Source organism: Alligator mississippiensis, chromosome 15 (genome assembly GCF_030867095.1).
Source record: "Alligator mississippiensis isolate rAllMis1 chromosome 15, rAllMis1, whole genome shotgun sequence".
Classification (NCBI taxonomy): domain Eukaryota; kingdom Metazoa; phylum Chordata; order Crocodylia; family Alligatoridae; genus Alligator; species Alligator mississippiensis.
The window spans coordinates 18,203,532-18,231,485 of record NC_081838.1 but is presented as its reverse complement, the minus strand read 5'-3'; the positions used below and the strand labels follow the sequence as shown (position 1 = coordinate 18,231,485).

The 27,954-nt window shown below is 42.9% G+C and overlaps 2 protein-coding genes across 5 annotated transcripts in view; one reads left to right on the top strand and one right to left on the bottom strand.

The window, feature by feature from the left end:
* VPS45 (vacuolar protein sorting 45 homolog) overlaps window positions 1–12,279 on the bottom strand; it is a 48,519-nt gene extending 36,240 nt beyond the window's left edge. Inside the window, exons 1-7 of the mRNA XM_006263138.4 lie at window positions 12,002–12,279; window positions 10,818–10,952; window positions 3,427–3,487; window positions 2,521–2,600; window positions 1,924–1,992; window positions 1,118–1,255; window positions 369–479 (exon numbers count right to left, since the gene is read on the bottom strand). Of these exons, the coding sequence (XP_006263200.1) occupies window positions 369–479; window positions 1,118–1,255; window positions 1,924–1,992; window positions 2,521–2,600; window positions 3,427–3,487; window positions 10,818–10,952; window positions 12,002–12,094 (687 nt within the window). The 5' untranslated portion in view covers window positions 12,095–12,279. The remainder of the gene's footprint in view (window positions 1–368; window positions 480–1,117; window positions 1,256–1,923; window positions 1,993–2,520; window positions 2,601–3,426; window positions 3,488–10,817; window positions 10,953–12,001) is intronic.
* Window positions 12,280–12,984: 705 nt separating this feature from the next.
* LOC109282924 (uncharacterized) lies at window positions 12,985–27,475 on the top strand. 4 transcript variants are annotated; one of them, XM_059718292.1, is made up of 13 exons: window positions 12,985–13,119; window positions 14,886–14,921; window positions 15,838–15,886; window positions 16,037–16,103; window positions 18,231–18,281; window positions 18,453–18,480; window positions 19,058–19,088; window positions 19,745–19,802; window positions 20,187–20,217; window positions 20,519–20,555; window positions 20,956–20,991; window positions 25,860–25,895; window positions 27,299–27,475. In XM_059718292.1, the coding sequence occupies exons 1-13, from the start codon at window positions 13,095–13,097 to the stop codon at window positions 27,327–27,329; spliced, it is 516 nt and encodes a 171-aa protein (XP_059574275.1). In that variant the 5' UTR covers window positions 12,985–13,094; the 3' UTR covers window positions 27,330–27,475. The 4 variants fall into 4 exon arrangements, with proteins under 4 accessions (XP_059574275.1, XP_059574276.1, XP_019342002.1 ...); XM_019486457.2 differs by lacking the exon at window positions 12,985–13,119 and adding an exon at window positions 13,126–13,285; XM_059718293.1 differs by lacking the exon at window positions 14,886–14,921.
* Window positions 27,476–27,954: the final 479 nt, after the last annotated feature.

Sequence of the window (27,954 nt, the reverse complement as noted above, 5' to 3'; positions counted from 1 at the left end):
AAGGTCATTTGATAAGTGTGCTGCCAAATGTCCTTTGCAAATAAACAGTTGGGAAGAGCACTGCCACGATGTTTAGGCCCTACACAGAAAGCCATGTTTTACAAAACATGAGAACCCTTGAAAATTACTCAGCTTGTTTGATCTGCCACAGAACCCAGGAGAATCCAATAGTATTCAGAGGCTCTGACAGACAGAATACAACAGAGATAATTTAAGGAAAAGACTCTTTACATGTAAAATCTAAACCTTGCCCTAGGCTATTGTGAACCCAAATTCTGGGGTGCAGGCTAGCACCAGACAGGTATGTGCATTTCAGGATCCCTGGTTACTATACCCCATGTCTCCCAGCTGGTCAGGAGGTACTTCACCTGGTTCAGAAGTGGGGTGATAGCATCATCTGACCGGTCCAGAATCAGGAGTAATGGAGGAACTTCTGTGCGCCGGAAATCAAACAGCTCATATTCTTTAGTAATTACTTGCTGTTGTGGAAGGAAATAAAAGGGATAAGCCATTTGGTCCTAACTGCAGATGGAAAAAAATTCCCTGTGTCTTAGGCACTAGTGAGCAAGAGGTAAAGAGAGACCACAACAGTGTTTAAGTAAACATGGCAAATGTAACACTACCTTGCACACTCTAGAGTTCTCAGATCCATTAATTACAGGAAAAAATCACCATTTTGAGAGTGATGGTTCTAGCCAACACCCTCCTCAAGGACAAAGGCATACAAGGTTCTTTGGGTAAATGTGATCTCTTTTATTAGACCAACTGAATACACTAGTTGGAAAAATTGTTCTTTACAAGCTAGGGTGCTTGTGCCCAAAAGGAGAAAGAACAATTTTTCCAGCTAGTGTATTCAGGTGGTCTAATAAAAGAGATCACATTTACCCAAAGAAACTTATCTGCCTAGGAAACTTCACAGAACTTGTGGGAATCAGGGATCAAGTATTCTGACTATTTGCCAAATGAAGGAGTTGAGGAGCACAGAGGGGTTACAACTTGGGCAAGGTGACAGTGCCCAAGACACTATGCTTTAGACTCTTCCTCTTAATGGATGCAGATTTTTGACAGGAGCCACACTACCAGGCTCATTTAAAATTATTTTAGCACAGGACTGTACCTTAACACATTCAGCAAGCCTCTTTGCCGATTCAGAGGAAAGCTGGTAACGTATCATGGGGCATTTCTTCAAAGACAAAAGCAAAGCTGTCAGCCCTTGAGTGGTTCTGGATAGCTGGGCTGCATCCCAGTTGCGACCCTGAAAAATAACACACCAGACACTTGGGTCATGCATCCTCTCAGTGAGGGGGAGAAGGAAACACAGCTTTAGCCAAAATGTCTTATACATTACTTCCCATGTCTAATACAGAATGAAGAGAAATAGGGAAAAAGTCAAGAAAATTCCAAAAGAAAAAAAAACAAAAAACCTCAAGGCAAATTTTAGGTCTCCACAATAATCATTAAGAAGGATGGTTCAGATAAAAGCAGTTATTTTGTTTAATTACACTTTTATCATCTCTTTTTACTGGGTTTTAACAACATGGGTACTCTTTGATCCTACAAAGCTCATGCTGAATTGTAGATGCTTTGGGTTTTTACGTTCATATTTGTACTTGGCTGTATTACATGTCAGTTGTACTGCATGAAGCATGTCTCCTTTCCATTGCAGTGAGACAGTTACAGTGAGTAGCAGCTATGTTAAATAAATGAAATTTTACTTTGAAATTATAAAGTGACAGTAAAGCATAGCCAACTGCTGCTACTACTCATGCTGTGCAAGCCCATCACCCTCCCAGTTTCAGTCTGCAAATCCTAATAGCAGGAAGCTCAAACACGAGTCCCACATTTGTTGCACCTGCTAGTCTCCTTCAGCCTCAGCTACTACACACACCTGAAACCCTGAAAGAGTATTAGACTTTCCCATACCTGACAGCAGCCTAAGAGGTTGAGGGAAAAGACATGTGGATTCACTGCAATATAGTCTCCATAGAACTCCTGCCAAAGAACAAAAACAAATACAGTTAATGCTTTGCCAACACCTCTTTGTCCTAGGAGAGCAAATGTTAATACCAGCTCAAAATGCTACATACAGGGACAGTTTCTTCAAGTTGCTGAAGAAAACTCCTAGCAATCCCCATGCCTTCAACTCCAACCACTAGAATTCCTCCATCTGCTGGAACTTCTAGCACTTGTCCTTGATATAGGGGTTTTATTCCCCTGTCTGACCATACACCTGCTAGTCACCAAGACAAGAGACAAGTACCATCCTTGCTACAGCACAGAGACTGACTGTAGCAATGGATGAAGAAGTTCTGGCACCTGAGGAAAGAGCAGCATTACATGCATGTCTTTCTTTCCACTCCTGGAATAATGTGTTATTGCTATGCACTAGTCAGCTGTTACAACATGAGCCCTAAAAATGGCTCTAGTAACCACAGGGTGGGGAGAAAATAACATACATTTGTAGGTCAATTCTCATAGTACTTTGGGGAGAAGAGAGCCATTTAGGAGATTAGATTTTACCTGAACTTCTGCCACAACTTCCTGTTCATCAGCCTCGGCCAGTGACTTGACATCGCTCTTACAAATCACATTACTGAAATCTGAAAGACAGACAAGGCACAGTAGTGAAGTAATGGCTGCAGCATAAAACCGACAAGTAGGACACAAAGGAGTTACAGCACAAGGACAATAAAAGATAGCAAGGAACTTTCCACTGGAAAGAGTAGCTCCCAAACTATAGCAGACATGAATCTGACCTTGGGGCATAATCACCCGATTACCAATGCAGTTTTAAAAAGGTTACTCTAACTATCTTCCTCTCTCCCTATTACTCTGTATGAGCTCAACACCTAATCAAAGAGCTAGAGACAGACTCTCACATAAGTTTCGGGACTCCACAAGCAGCATCAGAGCAATTTTCTTCCTTTTCTGCACCTAACACACGCCTAGATAGTGAACTCCACATCAGCAGCACCAGATCCATTGTTGTAGTCGATCAACAGTGGTACATCTCTTATTATACCTTTATATAAAGCTTAGCACCATATATCCTCAACCCTATATCCCATCATATTTACATTAAACCAACACCACCTTTCCCAGGGCTGCATTCCCCCCCCCCCCCAACTAGTTTTGCTCCTGCTTTAGTGCATTTGTACAGAGAGACAATGACATCTAGAGGCCAACTGAGTTCTGCTGTACAAGATTTGCAACAGATGAAGTATCCCTAACCCTTTTTTCAGTTTCTAGAGGACTAAGCCAAAACCAAGCAAAGCACAAACTGTGACTAGACTGTTGTTCAAAACCAAGTAATGCTATATGGCACTAAGAAAAAATAACCTGGGGTAGTAGTCAGTAAAAGATGAGGTCAAGGAGTTTTAATGCAATGCAGGGACCCAAGAACATGGCTAGAAAGGATATACTTACAAACAAAATAGATGCTGTATTTTGGTCTCCGCAGCTCTTGAATGAGGTATTCCACATTCTCCTGGATAAAAACAGATTCCAGATGAAGCAGAATAAGAAGACACCCCATGGATCATGGGGGGGAAAAAAATTAGACTAATGCTTCTTTGGTAGTTCAAAAGACAAGGAGCACCATGGGCCTGATCCAGCAAGTCGCTGCATTATTAGAACATAAAAAGTGCCCAAAGGACTCAGACCACAGTCCTATCTAGCCCAGTAACCTCTCTCTCACAGCAGCAGAGAGAGCTTCCAAAGTCACTGGGGTTTGGTGGCTCTCATCACCATTTCTGGCAGCTATACGTGCCCACAGGAGCTCAGCACCCAGTACCTCCCACTGACAGTGACCAATTTGCAAACAAGTTTAATCACCATCTCATTTAAAAGCCTGGCCACTTGTTTTAGACCCTAGAGAAGGAAGTGTACTTTGTAATATTCTATGCTTGCCATAGGCATTATTAAGAAGAGAAAGTGAGCCAGGAGGCAGGCAACTCCCTCGGGCAATTAGAATTGTGAAGTAGTGCTATATATCATTGAGCTGATCCTGAAAAGGTGGGACAGAGTCCCAGCTATTACAGTGAATGTTGCAGAAAAGAAGTCTGTGTGGTGTGCCGTGTCCCTCAGAATTCTGTTTCTTAGGGTGCTTCCACTTCTGTGGTGTTGCCAGCTCTTGCAACCTTATCAAAGGATCACAATACCTGAATTTTTCTGGAATGCTCCTGCAACCATGCAAATATATAACACCCTCAGCTTAATTAAAGCAAAGTTTCTTTCATAGATTCATAGAAGTAGGGTCGGAAGGGACCTTGTAGATAATCAAGTCCGACCCCCTGCCCCAGGCAGGAGAGAAAACCGGGCTCAAATGACCCCAGCCAGGTAGACATCAAGCCTCCTCTTAAAGACCCGCAGGGTAGGAGCCATCACCACTTCCCTTGGAAGTTGGTTCCAGATCCTAGCCGCCCTGACTGTGAAGTAGTGCCTTTGGATGTCTAGTCTAAACCTCAACAATTTGTGGCCGTTATTCCTTGCTACCCCGGGGGGCACTAAGGGGAACAGGGTCTCTCCCATTCCCTGCTGGTCCCCCCCAGCGAGTTTATAGATGGCCACCAGGTCCCCCCTCAGCCTTCTCTTGCAAAGGCTGAACAGGTTAAGGTCCCGTAGCCTCTCTTCGTAGGGTCTGCCCTGCTGTCCCTCTCAATGCTGTTCATATCCCTCCTGAAGTGCGGTGCCCAGAACTGAACACAGTAGTCCAACTGCAGCCTGGCCAGTATCGCATAGAAGGGGAGGATCACCTCCTTGGCCCTGCTTGAGGTGCATCTGCGGATGCAGGACAAGGTACGGTTAGCGCTACTGACCGAGACCTCGCATTGTCGGACCATGTTCATCTTGGAGTCAATAATGACTCCAAGATCTCTTTCTGCCACCGTGCTCTCGAGAAGGGAGTTTCCCAGCTTATAAGTGTGCTGCTGGTTCCCACTGCCCAAGTGCAGCACCCTGCGCTTGTCAGTATTGAAACCCATCCTATTTTCGTTAGCTCACCCCTGTAACCTGTCCAGGTCCTGCTGTAATCTGTCATTCCCTACTAGTGTGCCCACCTCACCCCAAATCTTGGTATCATCAGCAAATTTAAACAAGGCTGCTTTTTACCCCGTCGTCCAAGTCACTAATAAAGAAATTGAACAGTGCAGGCCCAAGGACTGAGCCCTGGGGGACTCCGCTGCTCACTTCCCTCCAAGTTGAAAAAGACCCGTCCACCACTACTCTCCGAGTACGACCCTTCAGCCAATTTGCAATCCATCTGACTGCGTAGGCATCGATGCCACAGTCACCCAGTTTTTTTATGAGAATGGGGTGGGAGACAGTGTCAAAGGCCTTGCTGAAATCCAGAAAGACTACATCCACCACAACACCTGCGTCCAATGTTTTTGTGACCTGATCGTAGAAGGCAATCAGGTTGGTCTGACAGGACCTGCCCCTAATGAAACCATGCTGGTTGCCCTTAAGCATCATCCCTGTTGCTGGCCCATCACAGATGTGCTCCTTGATGATCTTCTCAAAGAGTTTCCCCAGGATTGAAGTAAGACTAATGGGCCTATAGTTGCCCGGGTCTTCCCTCTTCCCTTTTTTGAAGATGGGGACCACGTTGGCTTTCTTCCAGTCATCTGGCACCTGGCCAGAGCACCACGAGTGTTCGTAAAGCCGTGCCAGGGGCCCCGCAATAATCCCTGCCAATTCCCTCAACACCCTGGGGTGGAGAGCATCTGGACCTGCGGATCTGAACACATCCAGCCCCTCCAGAAGCTCTCTAACTATGGCCAGATCTCCGAGGCGGCGCCGAAGTGCTTCAGGAAGCGTAACGAGGCCAGCATTTTGACCCGGACATGCTGCTTTGGACCCCAAAGTGTCTGAAGCCTCGCAGAGCCCTAGTGGGTGTTTCTCAAGGGACTTATCCTGCAGGCACAGAAAAGGACCATCCCAGTACACATAAAAGGTGGAAAAAAGCAGAGAAACCCTCTTGGTGGAGTAGGAAAATCCAGGAGAGCCTGGAGGGGGAAAAAAAGAGGCCTACAGGCTGTGGAAGCAGGGGGCTGCCACCAAGGAGGAGTATACCTGCTTGACTTGAGCTTGCAGGGAAACAGTGAGGGGAGCCAAAGCTGAAAAGGAGCTCAGGCTGGTATCAAAAGTTAAGATAACAAAAAGTCATTCTTCAAGTACATAGGAAGCAAAAAGAAGGTGCAGGGTAACTTAGAGCCCCTTCAGGATGAACGAGGGCAACTGGTAACAGATGGGACGGCCAAAGCAGAGCTTCTAAATGATTTGTTTGCATCTGTGTTCCTGGACATGAATACAAATACGCACCCCATTGGTACCTTAGGTAAGACCAGTATAGCTACCATCCCACCAACTGTTCGAGCTGACCTAGTAAAGGGGCACCTGGAGGGGTTGAATGTATTTAAGTCAACAGGTCCTGATGATCTTCATCCTAGGGTACTTAGGGAATTAGCTGGAGTCATAGTGGAGCTGCTAGCACAACTTTGAGTACTCATGGTGCTCAGGACAGGTCCCAGAGGATTGGAAAAGGGCCAATGTTGTCCCTATTTTCAAGAAGGGGAGGGAGGAGGAACCTGATAACTATAGGCTGGTTAGTCTCACCTCTATCCTTGGCAAGACCTTTGAGAAAATTGTTAAGGATCACATTTGAGGGGGACCAGCAGGTAAAATGATGCTAAGGGGCAATCAGCATGGGTTCACAGCAGGCAGATCCTGCCTGACTAACATGGTTTCATTTTATGACCGGGTCACAAAATGCTTTGATGAAGGAATAGAGGTAGATGTTATTTACTTAGATTTTAAAAAGGCCTTTGACACAGTGTTGCACCCAGTTCTTATAATTCAACTAAACAGTTGCAATGCAGATTATTACACAGTCCGGTGGGTAGAAAATTGGCTTATGAGACACACTCAGAGTAGTGGTGAACAGGTCGGTTTCTACCTGGAGAAATGTGAGCAGCGGGGTCCCGCAAGGCTCTGTCTTGGGACCGGTACTATTCAATGTCTTTGTTAGTGACTTGGACGAGGGAGTAGAAAGCACCTTGTCCAAGTTTGCTGATGACACCAAACTATGGGGGGAGGTACATAAACTAGATGGCAGGGCACGAATCCAGGCTGATTTGGACAGGCTGGGGAAATGGGCTGAACAGAATAGGATGCAGTTTAACAAGGATAAGTGTTGTGAGTGGCACCTGGGGAGGAAGAATCATCAACACTCCTACTGCCTGGGAGGTACCACTCTAAGTAGCACAACTGCAGACAGGGATCTCGGAGTCGTAGTTGACTCCAAAATGAACATGAGTCACCAGTATGACAAGGTAATAAGTAAACCTAACCGCACCCTTTCTTGCATAAGTAGATGCATCTCAAACAGGCCCAGGGAGGTGACACTTCCCTTCTATGTGGCATTGGTTAGGCTGCAGCTGGAGTACTGTGTCCAGTTTTGGGTGCTGCACTTTGGGAGGGATGTGGATGGCTTGGAGAGGGTTCAGAGGAGGGCCATTCATCTAGTTAAAGGCCTACAGAAAAAACCCTACGTGGACCGATTGGGAGACCTGAACCTCTTCAGCCTCCACAAGAGGAGGCTGAGAGGTGAACTTGTGGCTGCCTACAAACTCATGCGGGGGGAGGGGGGGGGGGGGGGGCCAGCAAAAAATAAGGGATACAATGTTTACCAGGGCAGCTGTCGGGGCAACTAGAAATAATGGCCACAAACTGGAAGAACAAATTCAGACTGGACATCAGGAAAAAATTCTTTGCAGTGAGGGTTGCCAAAATTTGGAATAAGCTTCCAAGGGAGGTGGTGCTGTCCCCTTCCTTGGAGGTGTTTAAAAGGAGATTGGACAGACACCTGGCTGGGGTCATCTGACTCAGGCACTCATTCCTGCCCAGGACAGGGTTGGACTCAATCTAATAGGTTCCTTCTGATTCTAACATATATGAAACTCTGCTCTAGTACAAACTGAAAGGAGATAGGAGTTTCATTTTGCACTCCAGAAAAGTAGCGTTGCCAGTTCCAAGTATATAAATATATCACAATATAGGATTAAATACTTTGTGATATTTTTTTTAAATCGCAAATTCAGGGTTTTTATTTGTTTTCTGGCTTCAGAATCTGCTAAGGTTCAGAGGTCTCTTCCCACCCCCCAAGCTTCCTCTTTCCCTCCCTCTCCACCATGCACACAGCTAAGAAAGATAATAAAAAGTCCTTTTTTAAATATATAGGGAGAATGAAGAATGCACTGGGTAATGTGAGGCCCCTGCAGGATATGCTTGGCAATCTGGTGGTTGCACCAGAGGAGAAAGCAGACCTCTTTAACAAATTCTTTGCCTCCATTTTCCTCTGCAGGGACCAGGACTCCCCGACCAGGATTCCAGATGGACTCAGGAGAAACACTGCCAGGCCTAAGGTCAGGGAGGACTGGGAAACAATAAAATATCTATAACGTTGGGTTTTTTTGTCCGATTTGGATGAAATTTTCAGGGGTGGTAGAATCTGCAGAGAGCATGAAGCCTGCCAAGTTTCGAGACCAGTGCAAGGGTTTGGGGGGGGGGAAACTGTACCCCAAATTCTTGAAAGCAAAACTCCTTTCACATGTATGTGTTACAACACAGGGGAGGTCAAAACTGCAGAGCTGGTAGCTCTTGCTGAGGCCACAAAGCCTGCCAGGTTTCAAGAAGATCGGTGCAGGGGTTTGAGGGAAACTGCCCCTCAAGCTGTGGACAAGCAAAACTCATGCCATGGGTGACACTGTATGCGTTAAGGCACAGCGGGGTGACAGCTGCAGGGATGGTGGCCCCTGCTGCAGCCATGAAGCCTGCCAGCTGTCGAGGAGATTGGTGCAGGGGTTCTGGGGCCCTGCACCCCTTGCTGCTGACAGACAAAACTTGTGCCACCCTATCAATAGGTGGTCACTATCCTTAGGTGGTCACTAAGTTACCTTGCACCTGCAGATCCCCCACCAAGTTGTCCCCTGTGGCCAGTACCAAGTCTAGTAAGGCATTTCCCCTAGTGGGAACACGTACCTCCTGCAATAGGTGAAGGTCCTGTAAGAAGGTTAGAAACTTTTGTGAATGGGCAGACCTGGCTGCCTATTTCTCCCAGCAGATGTCTGGGAAGTTAAAAGTCACCCATGACAACCAGGTTCTTTGAGCGTGCTGCCTCTAAGAGCCATCTTGAGAATTCTAGGCCTAGCTCATCCCCCTGGTGTGGGGGTCTGTAGTAGACCCCCCACTACCATGTCCCTTTCACCCTGACCCCCCTGTAACCTGACCCATAGTACCTCAATTTGCCCTTCTTCCTGGCCCAAGTTAACTACGGAAGATGTATATTGCTCCTTAACATAGAGAGCAACTGATGACTCTGAAACTTGTGCTAAGCTTGGGCCTACTCACAAAAGTTAAAATACAGAATAATAATACTAAATGCATATTGCAAGAGGATGCAAGTTCATGGCTAGGCCATCTAAGAAGGAATAACGAAGCAACTCTTCCAGCTTATCTTGCTATATTCAAGGTAATTTCAAGCAGACTCTTAGTTGTCTGGTGTGTAACCATATGAAATGTCTATCCTTGATTAATTAGTATGGTAAATATTTCTTTTGCGACTAACTCGTGTTTATGTGCAGGAAGAGACATTCCCCATATGCAATAGATGTCTCCTCCTGATTTAGTATGTTTTTCCTGGCTGTTAATCAGTTTCTTGATAAATTTCAAACTGGATAACTTCTTGTTACTGAAGAAGGCAACTCATTCAAATTAGGAATTTCTGATAACCAGTAATGAGCAGGTTTTTCCTGTCAATTACTGCCTGGGACTCTCTTGATTTACACAACTAAAAGAATGCTTTGAAGATGCTAAAGCAAGGGTATAAAAAGGCAGTAAAACAGCAAACAGCATGCGCACTTCAAGAGTGCGAAATCTCTGACACCAGTTGCTGATACGCCCGACTTACTCGAGAAGTTGAAGAGAAACAGACCGCCTCTTCATCACCCGTTTGGTAAGAAATCATCACCTTATAGCTAATTACTGGACTTTGATTTGGTTTGGGCTCACTCGACTTGATTTTAAATACTAGTAGTAAATAAAGCCATTCTGTCACTCATCCAACGAGGTGTCGTGTCAATCCCTGGGATAGTCCAGAACCCTACATTTTTATTTGCCAACACAACGCCCTTCACCACCCCCCCCCCACCCCCCCGTCCTGTCTGTACAGCCTGTAGCCCTCAATGTCCACTGCCCAGTCATGGGTACGATGACTAGTTAAACTAAAAACGTAGCAAACTCTGTAGATATAAGGTTGGTCTAATAAAAGGTATCATCTCTGAACCAAGAGTTCTAGAGGTTTGCATTTCTCTGTAGTTATGAGGAATTCTTGGTGACCTTCTTGATATAATCCCAACAGTTTTAACAAATTCCCCCTACCCTCTCATAAGCAGGCACCATAGAGCACACCACTCTTATAAAACCATCACAAAAAAGTATCCACCTGGATATACAACCTACTTGGGCACACTTTATAACATAAATGAGAGAGAAAAAAAAGAAAAATACAGAAGATTGCCATCTCCAAAATAGTGGACAAGGCAAAGTTTGCAGATGAGCAAACTAATACCCTCACCCTGCAAGCATATGCCCCTGTGCTGATGTTATGGACTTGAAATTGAGAGCTTAGGCTCAGAAATAGGCAGACAAGCACGTGACTAAATATTTACAGGATTGAGGTGTTATATGACACGTGCACGATCCACTCAGCTGAAATCAAGAAGCTGGAGAGATCAAACACGGAGACGGAACTGCCTTACCTTCGTGGGTCGTAAGAAACAGATTGCTTTCAAGTGTTTCATGGTCTCTCTGTTCGAAGAATCAATGCGCTCAAAGAGGTAAACTTCTTTCTGCAGGATCTCTGACTGGGTGTACACCATGCTTACAATACTGGTCTGCAGCAAAAGAAAGCAGCCGTTATTTCAACTCACCGGTACCATCTGATGACATACTAGATGAGACGAAGGAATGGTGTCTAATGGCTAAAACATAAAGGACTGGGAGTCAGGCCTCCTGATTTTACTTCCAGGCCTTGCCAAAGATTTGCTTCACATAGTTTTAATTCCTGGGCCATAGTTTTCTATGGGGAAATTGTAAGGTTCACTTTAATTGTATTTTTAACCCAGAAGCCTCAGTGCAAGATATAGCCTCAGCTGAATTTATAGCTCACGATAATAGACCCTATTAAGCTTAGTAGCAAATCTATTGGGATGTGAAGAAAGGCATAACACATGCATCCACATCCACTGCATGCTCACCTGATCTTCATCTCCCTCCAAAGCGAACATAAAACTGCTTGCACCTCAGCCCTTCTCATTTATTCTAGCAGTCTGTAGCCTCAGCAACTCAAAGACCCAGCAAAATGTCCCCCCCCACCCCATTCCCTCCTTGAAGAAGGGATATTGCACTTGAAAAGTAGGAGAGCTGCACTTCTGTCTGCACCCGAAAAGACCAAAGATTAGAGAGGAAGGAAAGCATAATACAGTTGGATACAAATTAAATTTAAAAAAAACAACCCAAGGCCAAATTAGCTAAAACTAAATTCCCAATCCAAGCCTCCAGAACTATAAGTGGTGCTACTACTGGCAAATATCCTCCTAGGCCTTCAGATGTTTCCAAAACCTTTGGCAGGCATCCTACTTGCAGGCCCAACCCCGGAGGCTCAGGGTTCGGATGCCCCCCGAGTTTTGCTTGCCCTCAGCCAGAAGGCCCTCGAAGCAAGCAAGGGAGGAGACTCCCATTTCCATCAAGCGGGCAGCAAACCACACCAGAACAGCAGTTCAGGAAAAACTGCCTTCTGACAGTATAGTCGTCCCCCTGCTTCTCAGGCAGGGGCAGCCGGGATGCTGAGCCACAGGGGAGCTGTGGAGAAAAAAAAACCCCTCTGCAAACCGCAGCCCGCAATTCAGGAAGGGCAGAAGCGCCGCCAGCACTCCCAGCTCACCGTTTCTTTATCCATCAAGAGGACCTTCATCCCCGGCCCGCTGTCCTCGATCATCTTGGACACATACTGCTTCACTGCAAACACCACGTTCATTTTCCTTCTCCCCACACCACCACCACCCCTCCGACAACTCGATCCCCCGCTGCAAGGGTGAAAGCCCAGCAGGCAGCTCCTCTCCCCGGTGCAGCTGATCGGCTTCACTTCCTCCTGCGGCGGCCCTGGGAGCTGTAGTCCGCGCGCCGAAGCCCGGCGCCCGCCAGCAGCGGGGTTGCACTACAAGTCCCAGCCTCCTGCTCCTGCTCCTGCTCCTGCTCCTGCTCCTGCTCCTGCTCCCGCTCCCGTTCCCGTTCCCGTTCCCGCTCCCGCTGCCGCTGCCTGCAGCCGGCCGGGCGGGCCTGAGTGCGCCGCGCTCTCGGGCAGCCTTGACAGCCCTTCGCTGCGCGTGCGAGTGCGAGTGCGGCTGCGCGGGGAGGTCTTGCACAGGAGGCGTTTTGCAAAGCACAGCATTGCAACCACCTGCGGGGGCAGCCCTTCCTCGTGGGTTCAAAAAAAAAAAAACCCAAAAAAACTCCTATAGCTCTCTTGCAAAAAAACAAACAAAACAAAACGGAGCGATCATTTGCAGCCCCTGATGCTGCCATGTTGCACCAGATCAAATCCCCAACGTGCGGGCTCGTTGCGTTTTTAATAATAATAATAATTATTATTATTATTATGCCTCCATGTTGCACCAGATCAAATCCCCAACGTGCGGGCTCGTTGCTTTTTTTTATTATTATTATTACGAATTATTATTATTTAGCCTCTGATGCGGGCTCCTTGCACTCTGCAAGTGTCACTGAGGAGGGAGGCGAGGTGGGGAAAGAAGTGGCCGCCTGGGCCTCATCGCAGCTGGTTGGGGTGGGGCGTGACTCCGAATTGAGTCCGCCCTTCGCAAGCGTTGCAGGCAGCCTGCCCCCCCCCCCCCCCCACGGGCGGTTGCAGCCCCCGCGCGACCGTTACGGGGCGGGGCCCTCGTCTCCTCCCTGAGGGGTGAGGAGTGGGGCGCCCCCGCCCCCGCCTCCAGCGCCTGGGGGTGCGCCCGCTCCTGGGGATGAGCTCTGTGCAGACACCTCAGGGTGGGGGTCTCATCCCCACCGCCACAAGACACATGGGTCTCCTGTCTGAGGGTGGAGGGGCTGTAGGGGTCTCACCCCCCCTACCACAAGACACACCGGTTTCCTGTCAGGAATAAAAACATGACCCCCCTTCACTGGGGTGACCGGCAGGGTCTTCAGGCAGGCTGTGAGGGTCTCCCAGCTTCCCGGCTTGAATAATAATAGGGTTGTGGGGTGTCCCCCAGCCCCTCAGGGCTGAGGGGGTTTGTCAGGGTCTTCCTAGCTGGGATAATACAGCGGGGAGGGTCATTTAAAGCCCCCAACATCTTTTTGCAGCAGAGAAAGGGGAGAGCTGGGGTGGGGTTTCCAGTCCCAAGCCTTGTTGGACCAGGGGGGATGCTGGGGGTGAGGAATGAGCCCCAGGCTCCTTCTCCCTCAGCTAGGAGAGGGGAAGGGTTGAGGTCCCTCCTGGAAGTTGTGCCTGGCCATTAAAAAGTTCAGCCTGTCCTCTCTGTGAGACCTGGCTTTTGTGTGCAAAATACAGCTTGGGAATCTCTGACGTTTCATAGCACAGTGTTAGATGCAGGCTTCCTCCCCACCTTGGGGTAGGGTAGCTGGGTCAGGCTGTGTATTATTTATGTGCGTGCTATCTGCTGTCATCTACCCTTGAAGTCTCAGCCGCCCTCAGCCTCTATTAAGTTTGCTAGGAGCCCTCCCATAAGGGCATCCAACATCCCACTCAGCAGGACTCCTGGCACTAACATCCTGCTGATCCTGTTGTTACCATGTGTAAAAAAACCAAAATAGGAATCGCTGCGTGGGATGTGGTTCAAACATGGACGCTCTGGCTGACAAACTGTGCTCTACCATAGTTCAGGGTTATACTGCATAATTACTGTAGTTCAAGATTGAACCGTGGGGATTTTATGGATGCTAATACTTCTGTTGACAGTGTAACATCTTGGGGATTTATTTCTTTTGGCATTCAGGGGAATTGTGAACTTTGAGACATCATAAGATATCTAGATGACGGCAGACCCCCAGTCCTGCAGAAACGTGTATACTTAGCTTTATTAGGCGCATAGCTAAGTATGCTTGCAGAATCAGCATCATTATAGGATCCCATGGGATAAAACAGTAGGACCCAATTCTTGATCCTGCCTGTGCCACTGGCTTACTGTACAGCTGAGTCACTTGGGCTCAATTTCCCCCAGGTGTAAAACAAGGACCATGGTGCTTGCTTTCCTTTTTTAATCGCTTTCAGATCTATCCAGGAAAAGTGTATTACAGTACACGACTGCTATTGCATTTTTGATCTATGGCCACATCCATACTTGAAAGGTTTACTGGCAGCGTTTGTGACTGCATACTGCTAATGACCCTGTCGTTTCACTGGAGACTTGGCTGCGTTTGCTGCGTTTGCTGGTGCAAAACATCATCATAGTGGCAAAAAGGCTACAGTTTGGGTAGGAATCCTGCTATGTCTCAGGCTAGTGTGATGTACTGCTTTGTGTCACTGTTTCCAGTGGTCTGAGAGAGAGCAGCACTCCTCCCAGACGTGGGTAGGAGCTAAAGGGCAAGTTCCCGTCATCTTCTCCTTTCCCTCTGCTTAAAAAGTAAATTTCCTACCGTTCCTTCCATTTAGCTATTAAAAACAGACTGCGGGAAAAGAAGGCTTAAAGTAGGAAAATAGTAGCATGCACTGAAGGAAATAGGTTTAGTCTATGCTCATCTTTAGGTTTGTTTGTTTTGGGGGTTTTTTTGTTTTGTTTTTTTGTGTGTTCCAGGTTTCACTTTCAAAATGCCATTACTTAAAAAACAGGGTAAGTGCCAACTCTTGAATATCTTTATGAGAGGTATATCACATGGCCAGGAGTAAGATCAACAATGCTATCTTTTCAGGTATTATGTACACCAGAGTAATGAGGCTCAACTGTTGATTTGGGAAAGTTGATCGTACCATATTATCCAAAACGCAGCCACAAATTCTGTAAGATGCTGAGCTAAGCTCCTTTTTGAGGCCGTATTAGAGAGGACAGTCAGTCTTGGAGGATCCAGGTGCTTAGAAACCTTGGACCCACTTCTCCATTTACCCTAGTAAGAGTTGGAACGATTGCATATTAATCAGTAAATGCAGTCTGTGTGCACAAAAAGAGTTTCCACAAGTCAGCAGGACAGCTATAGTTACATCTGCTTTGCAGGCCAAGGGATTGTAGATGTACCCATGCTGGCTTGAAACTAGGCACCTGCAGTAGTACAAAGCTAAGTACCTGGGTATTTACCCCTTTTCTGGTGGGTTCTTCAGCCTGCACAGTTCTATGCTGCTACGGTTATACCGGTATCAGTACCGTGTTTAAAGTTCTCTCTGGTATGTCTACAGTGGCTGTGAAATCTCACCTTGGACTGTGATATAGACTTTCTGTAAGAAATTAACATAAAACAGATACAGTATTTATAAATACAGCTGGGTCTTAGTTTAGTCATTCTGTACTTTAAATCCACACATCTGCAGAGATCTACCCCCTGGAGTCCTGTTCATCTCTATGGGTTGTGCCGGGTCTGCCTACCTGGAACAATAGGCACAGTTACAACCTATCCAGATTTTGACAGTCTTTAGAAGCAGTGGGTCTCTGTGCTATTTGTTCTGCTGCTATTATTATTCCTGAATATGACCATTTTGGAAGAGAGCTATTATATTCATAAAAATGTAATCCTCTAATATCTGCATGTTTTATACAGAAAACGGTGAGCAGGTGCTGGTGAAAAATGAAAGCTATTTGCAAACCTTGTAAGTACCTTCTCATAAAAGCTGACTAAAAGGATCTCTTTCATCTTGCTCAGGTTTTACCTTTTGTTCTGCTTGATTTACATTTAATATACACCAAAATAAGTTGCAAAAATATGGACAGTCTAAAATGTCCACTTTTTTTTTTTTTAGGAAGAATAAGGATCAGAGAAAAAGACTTGTCCATGAAATCTGTACCTTTTTAGACAGCAGTCAGTCTGTAAGTAAGACATTGATCAGTATATTATTAATATTTAGCCTCTAAGAAGTGAATTTTACATATGTAGATGAGAATCTCTTTGGACTGCTGTTACAATTATTATGCCCATGTAATTAGGCTGGTTAGGGGCATCTTTTTAAACTGATGGTTAGATCATGTGACTGTTAGAATAGATGCTGTTTTTTACCCATACTCACGAGAATCTGGTTCACTACTGTAAGTATATTTATATGGATATAACTGCATAGCTGAGTGGAGGAATTATATTGTTTTCAGTTTTACATAGTTAATCTGCAGCTATGAAAACAAGCACACGCAAATTCCTGTATAATCTACATCGGTTTGATATACCAGTGATATACAGGGATCAAAAACAGGAAGGAATCAACTGTACTAGGCTATTACTGTCCCTTGCCACTAGATGGAAATCATGATCAAGTAACAGCACATTAGCCTTTATCACACGGCAACCCTGGATTGAACCCAAACAAAACCTAAATTGATGCAACTTATATTAGTATGCATTTTATCCTTTTCACGCAGGTATAACTGATCATTCTCCGCTGGATAGGGTTGAGGTAGACTGATTTAGGGGTTTGTCTTATCTGTCTAGCACAATGCCACTTAAATGTTGTCTGCTTCTGCACTACAATAAATCAGTACTTGTTTGGGACATGTACAATATCTTATTTTGGTAAAAATGACTTGTGTGTTCAGGGGATAACAATAAATGTATACAATTAATATGAAAGTAGATCTCTTCAATTTCTATGATTTAAGTGTACAAGCCAAAGATGCCTTTCTTCCTCTCTTCCCCTACTTTCATAAACACATGATGCTTCCATGAGGAAAAACAAAAGAAAGGGAGACAAAGAGAAAAGTTCTGTAGCATCTCTAGAATGATGCAAACAGCAGCAGTTTTATAATCCTAGTTTTCAGTTTCAGCAATTGCATGAAGCCAAGGCACCCAGATTTGTTTGTAACATAGCATTACTACGCATGGAACATTGCAGTAATAAGCCTCGCAAGAACACGTGTGTTTTTGGAAGAAGGGGCTTTTCACCACACAATGCTTCCCTCTGGATTGGACAGGGTATTGCAGATTTTGCCCACACGTGGCATCCCCTGCCAATTGACACCTCCAGCTCTAATATTCTGCTGCTTTTGTGACTCAGTCCTCCCGACCAGGTCATGTTTAAGTCCCCACCATCCAGGGAAGAAGTTATCTATAAGAATTCTGACACTGTTTCTAAAATACACACCTGGGCTCTTCCTCATTTCCAGTCTTCTTTTAGAGTTAGAAGAGCTAAGGCGTGTCCCTTGGGGTCTTTTAATAGGAATCCTTTTGCCCATACAAATAAAATGCAATTCAAATATCTTATGCTCACCACAAAACTTGTATTTGTAGCCCCTTTAGACATTCCTTCAAGTGTTTCAGTACTTTTTTTGCAAAAGATTACCCCACAGAGCTAACTAGCCAGAACCTCCTCTACTTTTCCTGCAACATATACCACAGGTATTTCTCTTCTCAACTGAAATTCTTCCCTACTCAGTCCTCACTGACATTTTTCCAGCTCCTTTTTACATGCTTCTGCAGGTGTAATCTCAACATTGAATTTCCAATCCCACTACCCTTGCAGCATGAGTACTAATTGAGGTCACAGGTTCCAACCAACTATTTTTCTGCCAGTGGGGATGTATATACCATAGCACCTCTCTTTGCTGGTGGTGCTCATCAGCTCTTCATTTTAGTGATTCAGCTTGTTAGTAACATTCAGCCAATTACAATGTAATTTTTAAAAATGGCTCTGATTCTAGAATAAGAATTGAACATTGTCCCACATGGAACAGCAATGAACTCACATCACAATAGTCTCAAGACTCTTATATTTATTAATTCTATATGATTATGGTATTTATTGACTATATAAAAAAAGTTAACTTTCTTACAGTTGTTTAAACCATACACCTAACCAATACAGTATAATATTGTAAGCGTTTTAAAATCTGACAGCAGAATTGTAGCAAGCCAGAAAAAAAATGACATTAACTTCCAGGCGTACACATGATACTGACATTAAAATGCTCAACACCCAATTACAGGTATAATTTTTTTTTCTTTGTCAGGTCCAAGAAATTGATGCTCTGAGAACAGAAAACAGGAAGCTAAAAAATGCGGTATATGTTTACATTTTTTATTTACATGTTTAGGTAACTACTCTCTGCAGCTGTTCAGAGAATAGTTCCACAAATCACATTGATTACTCTGGTTTTTCAATATATAAAGACTTCACTGTTAATGCTTTATATGTGCATAATACCCCTTTCATTCTGTTTTCTCTTCATTAGAACTCAAGACTGCGATATAAAACCAAAGGTACAGGATCTAAAAGCACGTACAAATTTTCAACAGGAAATTTCTGTCATTGTCAGTGTTTATATTAGAAGCAGAATTGAAGATGAAAAACTGGGTTTGAGAGTTTTAGGTGGAAGCATGTGGGAGGGAAATGATGGAAAAAACAAATATGTTTAGTAAAATGCAGTGGTAAAAAGAATTAAGCTTTAGAATATATACTGTGGCCAAAATGTTTCAAATGAGACACTATAAATTCAACACATAATAAGCTTTCAAATTTTCAGAGGTAATGAACAACCACAACTCCCCTGGAAGTCATAGAAATCCCTGGGGAAGGCATGGCTGGCTTAGTCTCTTGCAATCTGCTGCATCATTCAAATCGACGTGTCATACACTACTGTTACAGGATCAGGAGCTGAAATTGTTTTGAAACAGATTATTTTAAAGGCAGAAAAGTCTATATAAAAATACTTTTGGAAAAAGTCCATATATCTTTCAATCAGCAAATTAAAAATAATGGGGACTTTTCCTGTTCCAGCTTCACTTTTTGTTTTGCTAACAAAGACAATGAATCCTTTCCCCCCTTCTTTCTTTCTAGATTGGGCATTAAAGAAAGAAGAATATGAGAAGTAAGGCTGAGGCAGTAGAGTGTTCTTACTTAAGGTTTAAAATGATATACACTATTTAAATATTATTAATTTTCAATACCGTTTCACAATCTAACAGAATATGGATTTATCTCTGTCAGAAAATATCGCTTTGGTACCTGTTTCATATCTTATTTCCCCCTCAAGTTTATACTTGTTTTCCTTTCTCTGTATGTGGGATAAAACTGAAAAAAAGAAAATTTAAGCAAAATGACAAGAAAACTTCTCAATAATAAATTCTGCTTGCTTCAGTTATTGAAGGCTAGACAGAATAACACAATGAAGAAAATATGATCACTTAACTTCAATGGGATTAAACATGTACCTGAATTTAAGAATAGACGGAAATGCTTTGAAAAATCACAGCTATATTGACCCTAAAGAGGAACTATAGGTTGAATTCACGCCAGTATACTGGGCTCGTTTAAAGCCTTTTACATAAATACCACTTAAGCCCTTACTATAAAACTTAAATGGGTTTGTGGTTCAGCTTCACAGGGGTAAATTTCACTCTAAATAAATCTTTTCTATATCTACCTGTTATGATTCAATGACAAATGGATGTCTCCATCAGTACTGTAATTAAAAATCATTCTGACGAGTAACACATCTATTTGTATTTTGCTTTGTTTTCTAAGTGAGATCGAAAGACTTTCTGGCGAGATATCTAATTACTTAAATGTCACCAATTTCTGGGTGAGTATGTGTGTGTGGTGGGATGGTTTTAATGGAATTGAATGCCCTCTTGGGCATGTTGTTTTGCAATTGGCTATGGTGGCATATAAAAATAGTTAAAGCAAAGGAAAGAAGCCTGAGGACATTCATTATGAAAATGATTAGAGTTTGTTCTATTTGTTAGCAAGGATTAGAAAAGTATCAGAAACAGACAGAATATAAGTGAGGGGGAAAAAAAAGACCAATTATGAATCTGTGTCTTATCTCCTCTGCCTGCACTAGGAAAACGGATGCTTATGAAACATGTATGGTACTTCTAGATATAGTCCAAAGTAGGTTTTTTAGCCTTTATGAAAATATTTGGCTTTTTCTGATGGATTGTGAAATGAACTATCTCTCTCTTAGTATGAAGAATCAGAGCTTCTGAATAGCACAGGTATGTTATTTTTAGTGAGTGCAAAGGACATCTAAATATAGTAATAAAAGTACTCTCTTCTGTGGGCTGCTACATTTTTCTTTGTTACAAGGCTCCTGTAGAATGTTACTCAGTTATCTTAGATACATCTATGATGTTACCTGGTTTACAGTGAAAACATAATCTTAAAATCATAAACAGGATCACAATACTTTACAAAGAAATAAATTATAGAGACAGTAATGACCTGATAATTCAAGTATACAGAAGTCAGAAAGTTCCAAAAGTTAAAAGGCTGTAATTCTATTTTTACATCTAACAGAGAAAAGAACAACAAAGGAAGAAACCAAACATGTTAGGTAAGCAATGAAAAAATGTCATTTACCAGTTACCACTTCAAAGGAAATAATTATATATAATACATTATTTCATTGTTTCACAGTGTAGTGTTTGAGCTAAAGAACATTTTGCAGGCAGGCTGAGTCTGATTTTTCAGGGGTGCTAAGCCCTTACAACTTCCAGTGACCTCAGTTGAACTTTAAATAAAAATCAAAATTGCACTACTATGCATTTAATTAAAGCACCTACCTTTACCAAGAAATTTATAGCAATGTAGACCAAATACCAAGTCAAACCTAATAATCTGGGTTTTTAATTATATAAGGATAAAATTAATATCCCTAAACTGCAGCTTAAAGGGCTAATGCTGAAAGATCAATGGCTTTTTTAAAATTTGTACTTGTATTTGTATTTCTACAGCGTTCAGACAGAGGGCGTGCTTGGACAAGAGAAAAGGTAACCGCTCCTATTTGAATTACTTGTTGCAATTCACAGATTCGCACAAATTCGCAAAAGTTTAGGGCTGGAAGACCTCGTGAGATCATTGGGTCCAGCCCCCTGCTCTGGGCAGGAAAGACTGCTGGGGTCAAATAATGCCAGCAAGGTGTGTGTCCAGTCTCCTTTTGAACATCTTCAGGGTAGGTGCCTGCACCACCTGCTTGGGGGTCTGTTCCAGAGTCTGGTCACATCATTAGCTTCAAACAAGTTTAGATACTTTATTTATGTTGTATTAAACATCAGGAAGAATTTCCACTTGGAACTGAGCAGAATTAAGTGGCTACAGTCATCCATATGCTGGAGGCTGGTTGTTGAGGGACAGTACTGCCCCCAAAAAAGTGATGCTTTCTGGGGTAGGAGGTGATGATCAGAGTGATTCAGAGCTTCTGCTTTCACTATCTTCTGGCAGAGTATGAGCTCCCAATGGAATTTAAAACTATGAGGCAGGGCAAGCAATGTCACTGCCACCCACCCTCTCCTAAGGGAAATCTTTACTTCTGTACAAGAGAGAATGTGTCATTTGCATCTCCTATCACCATGTTCAGTGAAGATCAATAGAAGAATGAGAAGCTGTGTTCAGTGACATGCAATAAATAGAATGAGATCAGCAGGCAGGGTTGTCTAGCACTGTTCAGATAAGATTAGCTGAAATGAGAGACCTTTGTGCATAGCTCTAATATATGAATCCCTAAATCTGTTTGTGTGTTGCAATGAATGTTTCCTTTCATAATTTGTGGATAGCTCCGATGCATGAGTTCCTAAATTCAGGTGTTGCAATGGCTGTTTCCTTTCACAACTGGTGAAGATTTCTCTAGCTAACTGTGAACTTTAGACTCTTAAAGGGAGTGGTCTAGAAATGAAAGGCTGGACTAGGGACTTAAGAGACTTTGTTTTCCTTCTGATGGGAAGGTAATCCTGTCCTACTGACTCTAGGAGGCACAGGATTAGAACCGGTAGCTACTAAAACATGAGGAAGGCTGCCTGGGAAATTTGGAGTGAAATAGTGAAATAAAAGGACTCCAGCATATGCAGTGACAGGGTCACAGATCTGCACCTATAAATGTATGGCTTCACAAACAAAATGAATGGACAAGGTCAAATGACTCTATACTGAAGTATCTGGATGAGATTTAATGACCTGTGATGTATATAGGAGGTCACACTAGACAGTAAGTAGTCCTTTCTAGTCTTAAACTCTATTCACTTTTCTGAGTGCCACTCTCATGCTGTTTGTTACCAGCCAAGCCAGTTAAACTTTGTTGGGTCTCAGTTTCCCTACCTGGAAAATAGGCACAGTGATACTGAGCAATAAGTATACGAAATGTTGAGATCCTCTAGCTAAAAGTGTTATGCAATATCTTTATTATTCATTTGCCACTAAGACATCTAGTGAATTGCTGCCGTTTTTACATCCAACATCTTTGCATACCATATAAGACACAGATGATATACCATAGTAAATGTACTCTCAGAATTAGGTCTGCACAGCAAGTATCCTTGCTGTACTAAGTTGAGGGAGAGTTATAAAATAAAGGGGATTAGTTTAGTGGTCTGAACAGATAACTTGAAATCACTAAACTCCCTTGAAGCACAGGTTCAGTTTTTACCAGAGTTTCTACAGACCTTAATCTTGGTAAACAGCGACAGATACCTTGCTAGGTGTGGAATAAATACATGCATTCTACTACACTTGTTCAGAACCTAGGCTTTTCTACTTGTTGGTATCATTCTTGTTCTTCTTTATGGATCATTCTTAAGGAGCATGTTTGGGAGCATCTGCCACTGATGGTGGCTTTATTCTAAATGGAGTTTAAAGCTCTGCATTGCCTAAATGGAGTTAGTAGCAGGTACATTTGGCTTTCAAATGAGTGGGAATCAGTGAGGGTGGGAAGAAAGTGTAACCTTTGACCACTCACATTGTCACATGACCAAGTCATGGCTGGCCCTTTGCTCTAAGTATTTGGCATTGCAGGTTTGCCACTTATGATCCTAATTAATTCTTCAAGAGCATAAATTTAGGAGTAGCTACAGTGCAACCCAATCCCACACACCTTTCTAGTTAGGTATTTTATGTGCTGGGGGTACAGGCCATGGGACTCCACATATGAAGAGCTTATTTATTGGTTTGCTCAGTTTTCTTATACAGGCAGTTACCAGGATTTCAAGCCTAATGAGCATTTCAGTTTGTGAATAAAAGTTTAGAGAACTCATTCTCAATCTTCATAAGAGGCAGTGAGCAGAGATTTACCCTAAAACCCACCATGGTCCTTATAGCTAATGTTCAAGATGGGCCTATTAGGTATATGGAATAAAGGAAAACTCCCCGGCACTGGAACTGGTCCATTGCACCTGCCAGTCAGCTGGCACACGTGTGAGACTGGTTATTATATAACAGGAGGAGTCTTTCAAGGAACAGAGTGGAAGAAATCCAAATGTTTTCTAAATTGAGGGGAAAGATCCTAAAATCCCTTGCAGCCTCTCTTCAGTTATATTAAAAATAAGCTTCAACTTTCTGGGCATTGGACCTGTAAATTATACCAATAAATCACACTCAGACTGGTGCCATACAAAAAGCCTGATCCTTAAATTCCCCCACAGATAACACAGTGCAATTCTGCACCTATCTCCCTGATTAGAGCAACAGTAGTACCGGGCTCACATGCGTAGTGTGGTATTTCGAAGTCCCACCAATGGGGAGTATGAGGCACAGTAGCCTAATGCTTTCCTTGATCAGTGTCTAGTATTCAGGGATGTCTCTTTTTTTTCCCGGGCCTGTTGTATCTCATCCATTCAGGACGCTTGTACACAATGTGTATTGTTTAGATACACGTTACAAAATGGCACATAATTTCTGGTCATAAGAAAAGAGATGACATGTATGGCTGTTTGGAAACCTATGAATGGCATTAAAGCTTTGTCCTTTGTCATCCATTTATACTTTCTTGTAAATCAAACAGTTTTCAGCAGCTTTTTCCCTCTGACTCCTGCTAACTCCAAAGCTGTAAGGCATTGCTCAGAACCTCTGCCAGCATGGCTATTGGCTTCAAACAACTGGTTGGTATTGAACCTGCAAGAGATCAGGTTGCTCTGCACTAGGCAGCAGCATGTTCAGTATAACAACCCCTGTACTGCAGACTTTCATAACGCCCTAACTGACTGTTACTGAGAACTCAACATGAATGATTAGCGCCTGACAAATCGAATGATTATAACTTCTGTTCTTAAGCACCAGACGGTTTTCTATTTTTAAATGAAATTAGGTAATGCTTCCTTCAGAGAATATCAGCTCTGAGTCACTAATGTTGAAGAACAGACAACAGCTCTTGGTCCTGTTAATCTCGGTAAAAATAGCATTTGGGATTAGCTGCTATTCCTAGAATGAGAATGGCTGAGGTGAAAAAAAACAACAACAAAGGAGTTAAACATAATAAATCCAGTATATACCTTTACTGTAACTTCCATACTTATAGAACAATTTTGAATGGATAAATCCTGCCTTTTGGCTTTGATTAAGTAACATGTCTTTTCTTCATCTGGTGTGATGTTTTTCTTTTAAGCACACAAATTGTTATATGAGCCCTTGTTTTATTTTACTTTGCTGAACTTAGTACTCTGAGACTTACTATAGTAGAACTATTGTAAGTTAAGAAACTAGATACACAGAAATTTTTTAACCAGTTTTTTGTGTCATACTCTTATTGATTAATATCTACTACAGTAGGAGTCAATGGGACTATGCAGGCACATCTATATGAGATGCTTACTGTGCAGTAGCCTAATAACACTGCAGTAGCATGCCAATCAAAACTGATGCTAATAGGCTACTGTACAGTAGTATTAGGCTACTGCGCAGTAAGCGTCACAAAAAAATCCGTTCACTGTTGCTACTGCACAGTAACTGTAGTTAATGCACATTTAGTTTAGTACTTCATTAAGCAAGTACTAAACTAAATGCATGGTAACTACTGCACATTAATGAACATGGTGCATCTACGCATGCAATTAATGTGAAGCAATGAGCTCCAGAGTTTATTGCTCCCAGGTGTGCTGTTTGAACATGTGCCCGGGACCATAGTGCATTGACCCTGGTTGGAGCAGCCCCAGCTGGCAAGGAGCCCCAGGTTGCTCCTGCCCAGTTCAACATGTTGCAGGGGGGCTGGCTGGGGCATGAGGGTGCTCCAGTGCGGGGCTAGCTGGTAGCACCCTCATACCCTATCCAGGCACATAAGTGTCTCCATGTTCAGTGCTGCGGAGTAAAAAAAAAACTCTGCAGAAGGATAGTTCTTGTACTTACAAGAACTGTGCTGCTGCAGAGTTTATTATTGCCCTGCATGTATAGACACTAAGATGTTTACTGTGCAGCTAATTGGCCTACTCTGCAGTAAACGTCTCATATAGGCACACCTAGTAGACCTAAGGAATGCAAAATAAAGTTCAAAATTAGGGTTGAATTGCATTTTTTTTTCTCAGTCTGTTTTGATTTAAAGCACTTTGATAATGTCTGGAAAGCACTTATCATTTAATTATTGTTCTGTTTCCTTGGAAATGCTTTTGTAATGGTGTCAGTGATGTTACTTTCAACTAAATAAGCCAAGTGTGTTGCCTCCTTTTTTATAAACTCATCCTCATAATTGTCCTTAAAGGAATACAAATGTCTTTTTGTTCATTTACCTTTTTTTGCATTATGATGGATCTGCCAAGATAATTTAAAAAATCAGAACTAGAGTAAAACATTTGATTTTTCTGATCTTAAAATTAATATTTAACTAAAGAAAGATGCCAAATATGTGTAATTAACTTGCTTTTGTATTGTTCTCTCAACAAAGGACTGTTGCAACTCAGACTGATGAAGATAGCTCAAGGTACCACAAGATGAAGCATATGAATGCTTAGTAAAAATATTATACTCCAGATCTTAGCAAAGCACTTGGTTTCTTTTCAAAATAAAGATTGTACATGGATTCTAATGGATTTGCCTTTTAAAATTATGTGAAATACACCAAAAAAAAACCACCACTTCAATTTTGTTACAACCTTCTGGCCTCTTAATTAGTATCAAAGGATTTGGTTTCTCCTTTGTAATTTTGGATGGCTTTGAGATACCCAGAATCTGATTTTCATGGACACTAAGAAACCATCATTCCAGCTGAAGTCCATAAATTCAGTTTATTAAAAAAAATAACCTGAAGTGAAATCCTGGCTCCATTGAAAACAGTGGCAAAACTTCCATATATTGCAGATTATGGTTGGGATTGTGTGTCTTTAAAGCACATTAGGATTTGGAATAGTCTATTTGTTCTTTGTCACAGGCGACTGGTAGGAGGTGCATGTGCCCCCTGATAGGGCTGGTGCCCCCCCCGACAGCCAACACTGATGCTGTCAGTAGGGCTGGTGCCCCCCGTGACAGGGCTGCCATTGGCAGCTCCTGCAGGTGCCCCCGCCAAATTCAGGAGGCACCAGTCACTCATGTTCTGTGTTAATACAGTATAACCACAATATCTTGATTTTTGCCTTGTGTGAACCCTGCAGACTCTGGGCAGGTGCTGTGTGAACTCTCCCCACAGTTTTCCAGTGCCCCTTCAAAGCAATCCTGAGCCTCTGCAATGGAGCTTTAGTCCTGCCATTGTGTGACACTTTAGTAATTGAGAACATCTGGCAACTAGCATGAGACTACCAAATATATTCTTTTGTTACCTAACTAGATTTAAACTGCGGTCTCTGGAAGCAAAAGCAAGAGGACCCAGTCTTGCAACCCCTGCTCTCTCTTCAGGTAGACCTATTGAAGTCAACAGACTTACTGAGGTTACTAAACATTTCTCATGAAACAACTGAGAGAGGTAGTTAGTTGTGTTATTCTGAATTGCAAGACTAGGCACCTTTTCTTCCATCAGTGTTTTTCCACTGTGGCATTTACCTAACCACCAAAGGCCAGTATCTTGTAATAATGGCATCACTGTGAGGAAGATTCACCAAAAACATTTTCTAGCCGTTGTGATAAACTGGAAACTAGACACGTTTCGCTAACCAGAATTGGCCAATCGACCACTTTTCCAAATTAGTTAATAAACAATATGATAAAAACTTTCCACCGCTAATAGAAATGAAATTCTCTAATGTAAAAACAGCTTGGGTGTTTCTTTTGCTAAATATGCAGAGTGAAAATGTTTGTGTAGTCTTGTAGAACGTAAATGTGTTATTTATAGAAAAGACATTCACAGCAAATGTGCTTCGAGGAAACCTTAACTATCTTGCCTTCCCTTCACAGGTTGACTCTAAATGGCAGAAGATCAATTTAACTTCAATGTGACTAGCTGCTGGATAATAGAATGTTTGACATTGTTTCACGTTTAACTCTTATTGAACAAATTATTCAAATCTATATACATATATATATATACACACACATATATATACATACAAATAAAAACCTATTCTAATCTCACTGGTGTTTTATTGTAGTCTAATTCCTGTAAAACATTGTACTGAAAAGGGGATTTCTGAGGACCAGATTCTGATATCCTTATTTTAAAGACACCTGCTATACAAGGGTGGTATCAACAGAATTACTTGAGAAATAAGGTGCTGATCCCTGTGAGCAAGGGGATCAACATTTGGGCTTGTTATTTAAGATGAAATTGATGTTCCTTCCCTCATTTCCAAGTAAAGATTGTCAGAGGAAATTCTTCAGGGAGACAGGTGTTCTCTGAGAGGCCTTATATTTTCCCATGTCACGTTCTTTAGAAGAGTTTTTTATTAAATTCTCACTTAAGAAAATCACCATCCACTATCTGTGCCTTTGCATGTCATCCTGGCTTTTCATCACCTTTGGGAGTTGTCCTGTCAAGCCTGAGCCAAGATTCCACATTGAGTTTCTGACACAACAAAGCCATAAATGCACTCTTCAAGTTGGCTTCTCCCACT

Bases quoted from the DNA above. Each gene is read 5' to 3' on its own strand.
- LOC109282924 (XM_019486457.2), top strand. From the start codon at position 13,240: ATGACCCCCCTTCACTGGGGTGACCGGCAGGGTCTTCAGGCAGGCT. The intron at 19,089-19,744 runs GTAAGGCTGAGG...TTGTTTTCTAAG, and splicing joins AAGAAAGAAGAATATGAGAA to TGAGATCGAAAGACTTTCTG. The intron at 20,992-25,859 runs GTAACCGCTCCT...CTCTCAACAAAG, and splicing joins GTGCTTGGACAAGAGAAAAG to GACTGTTGCAACTCAGACTG.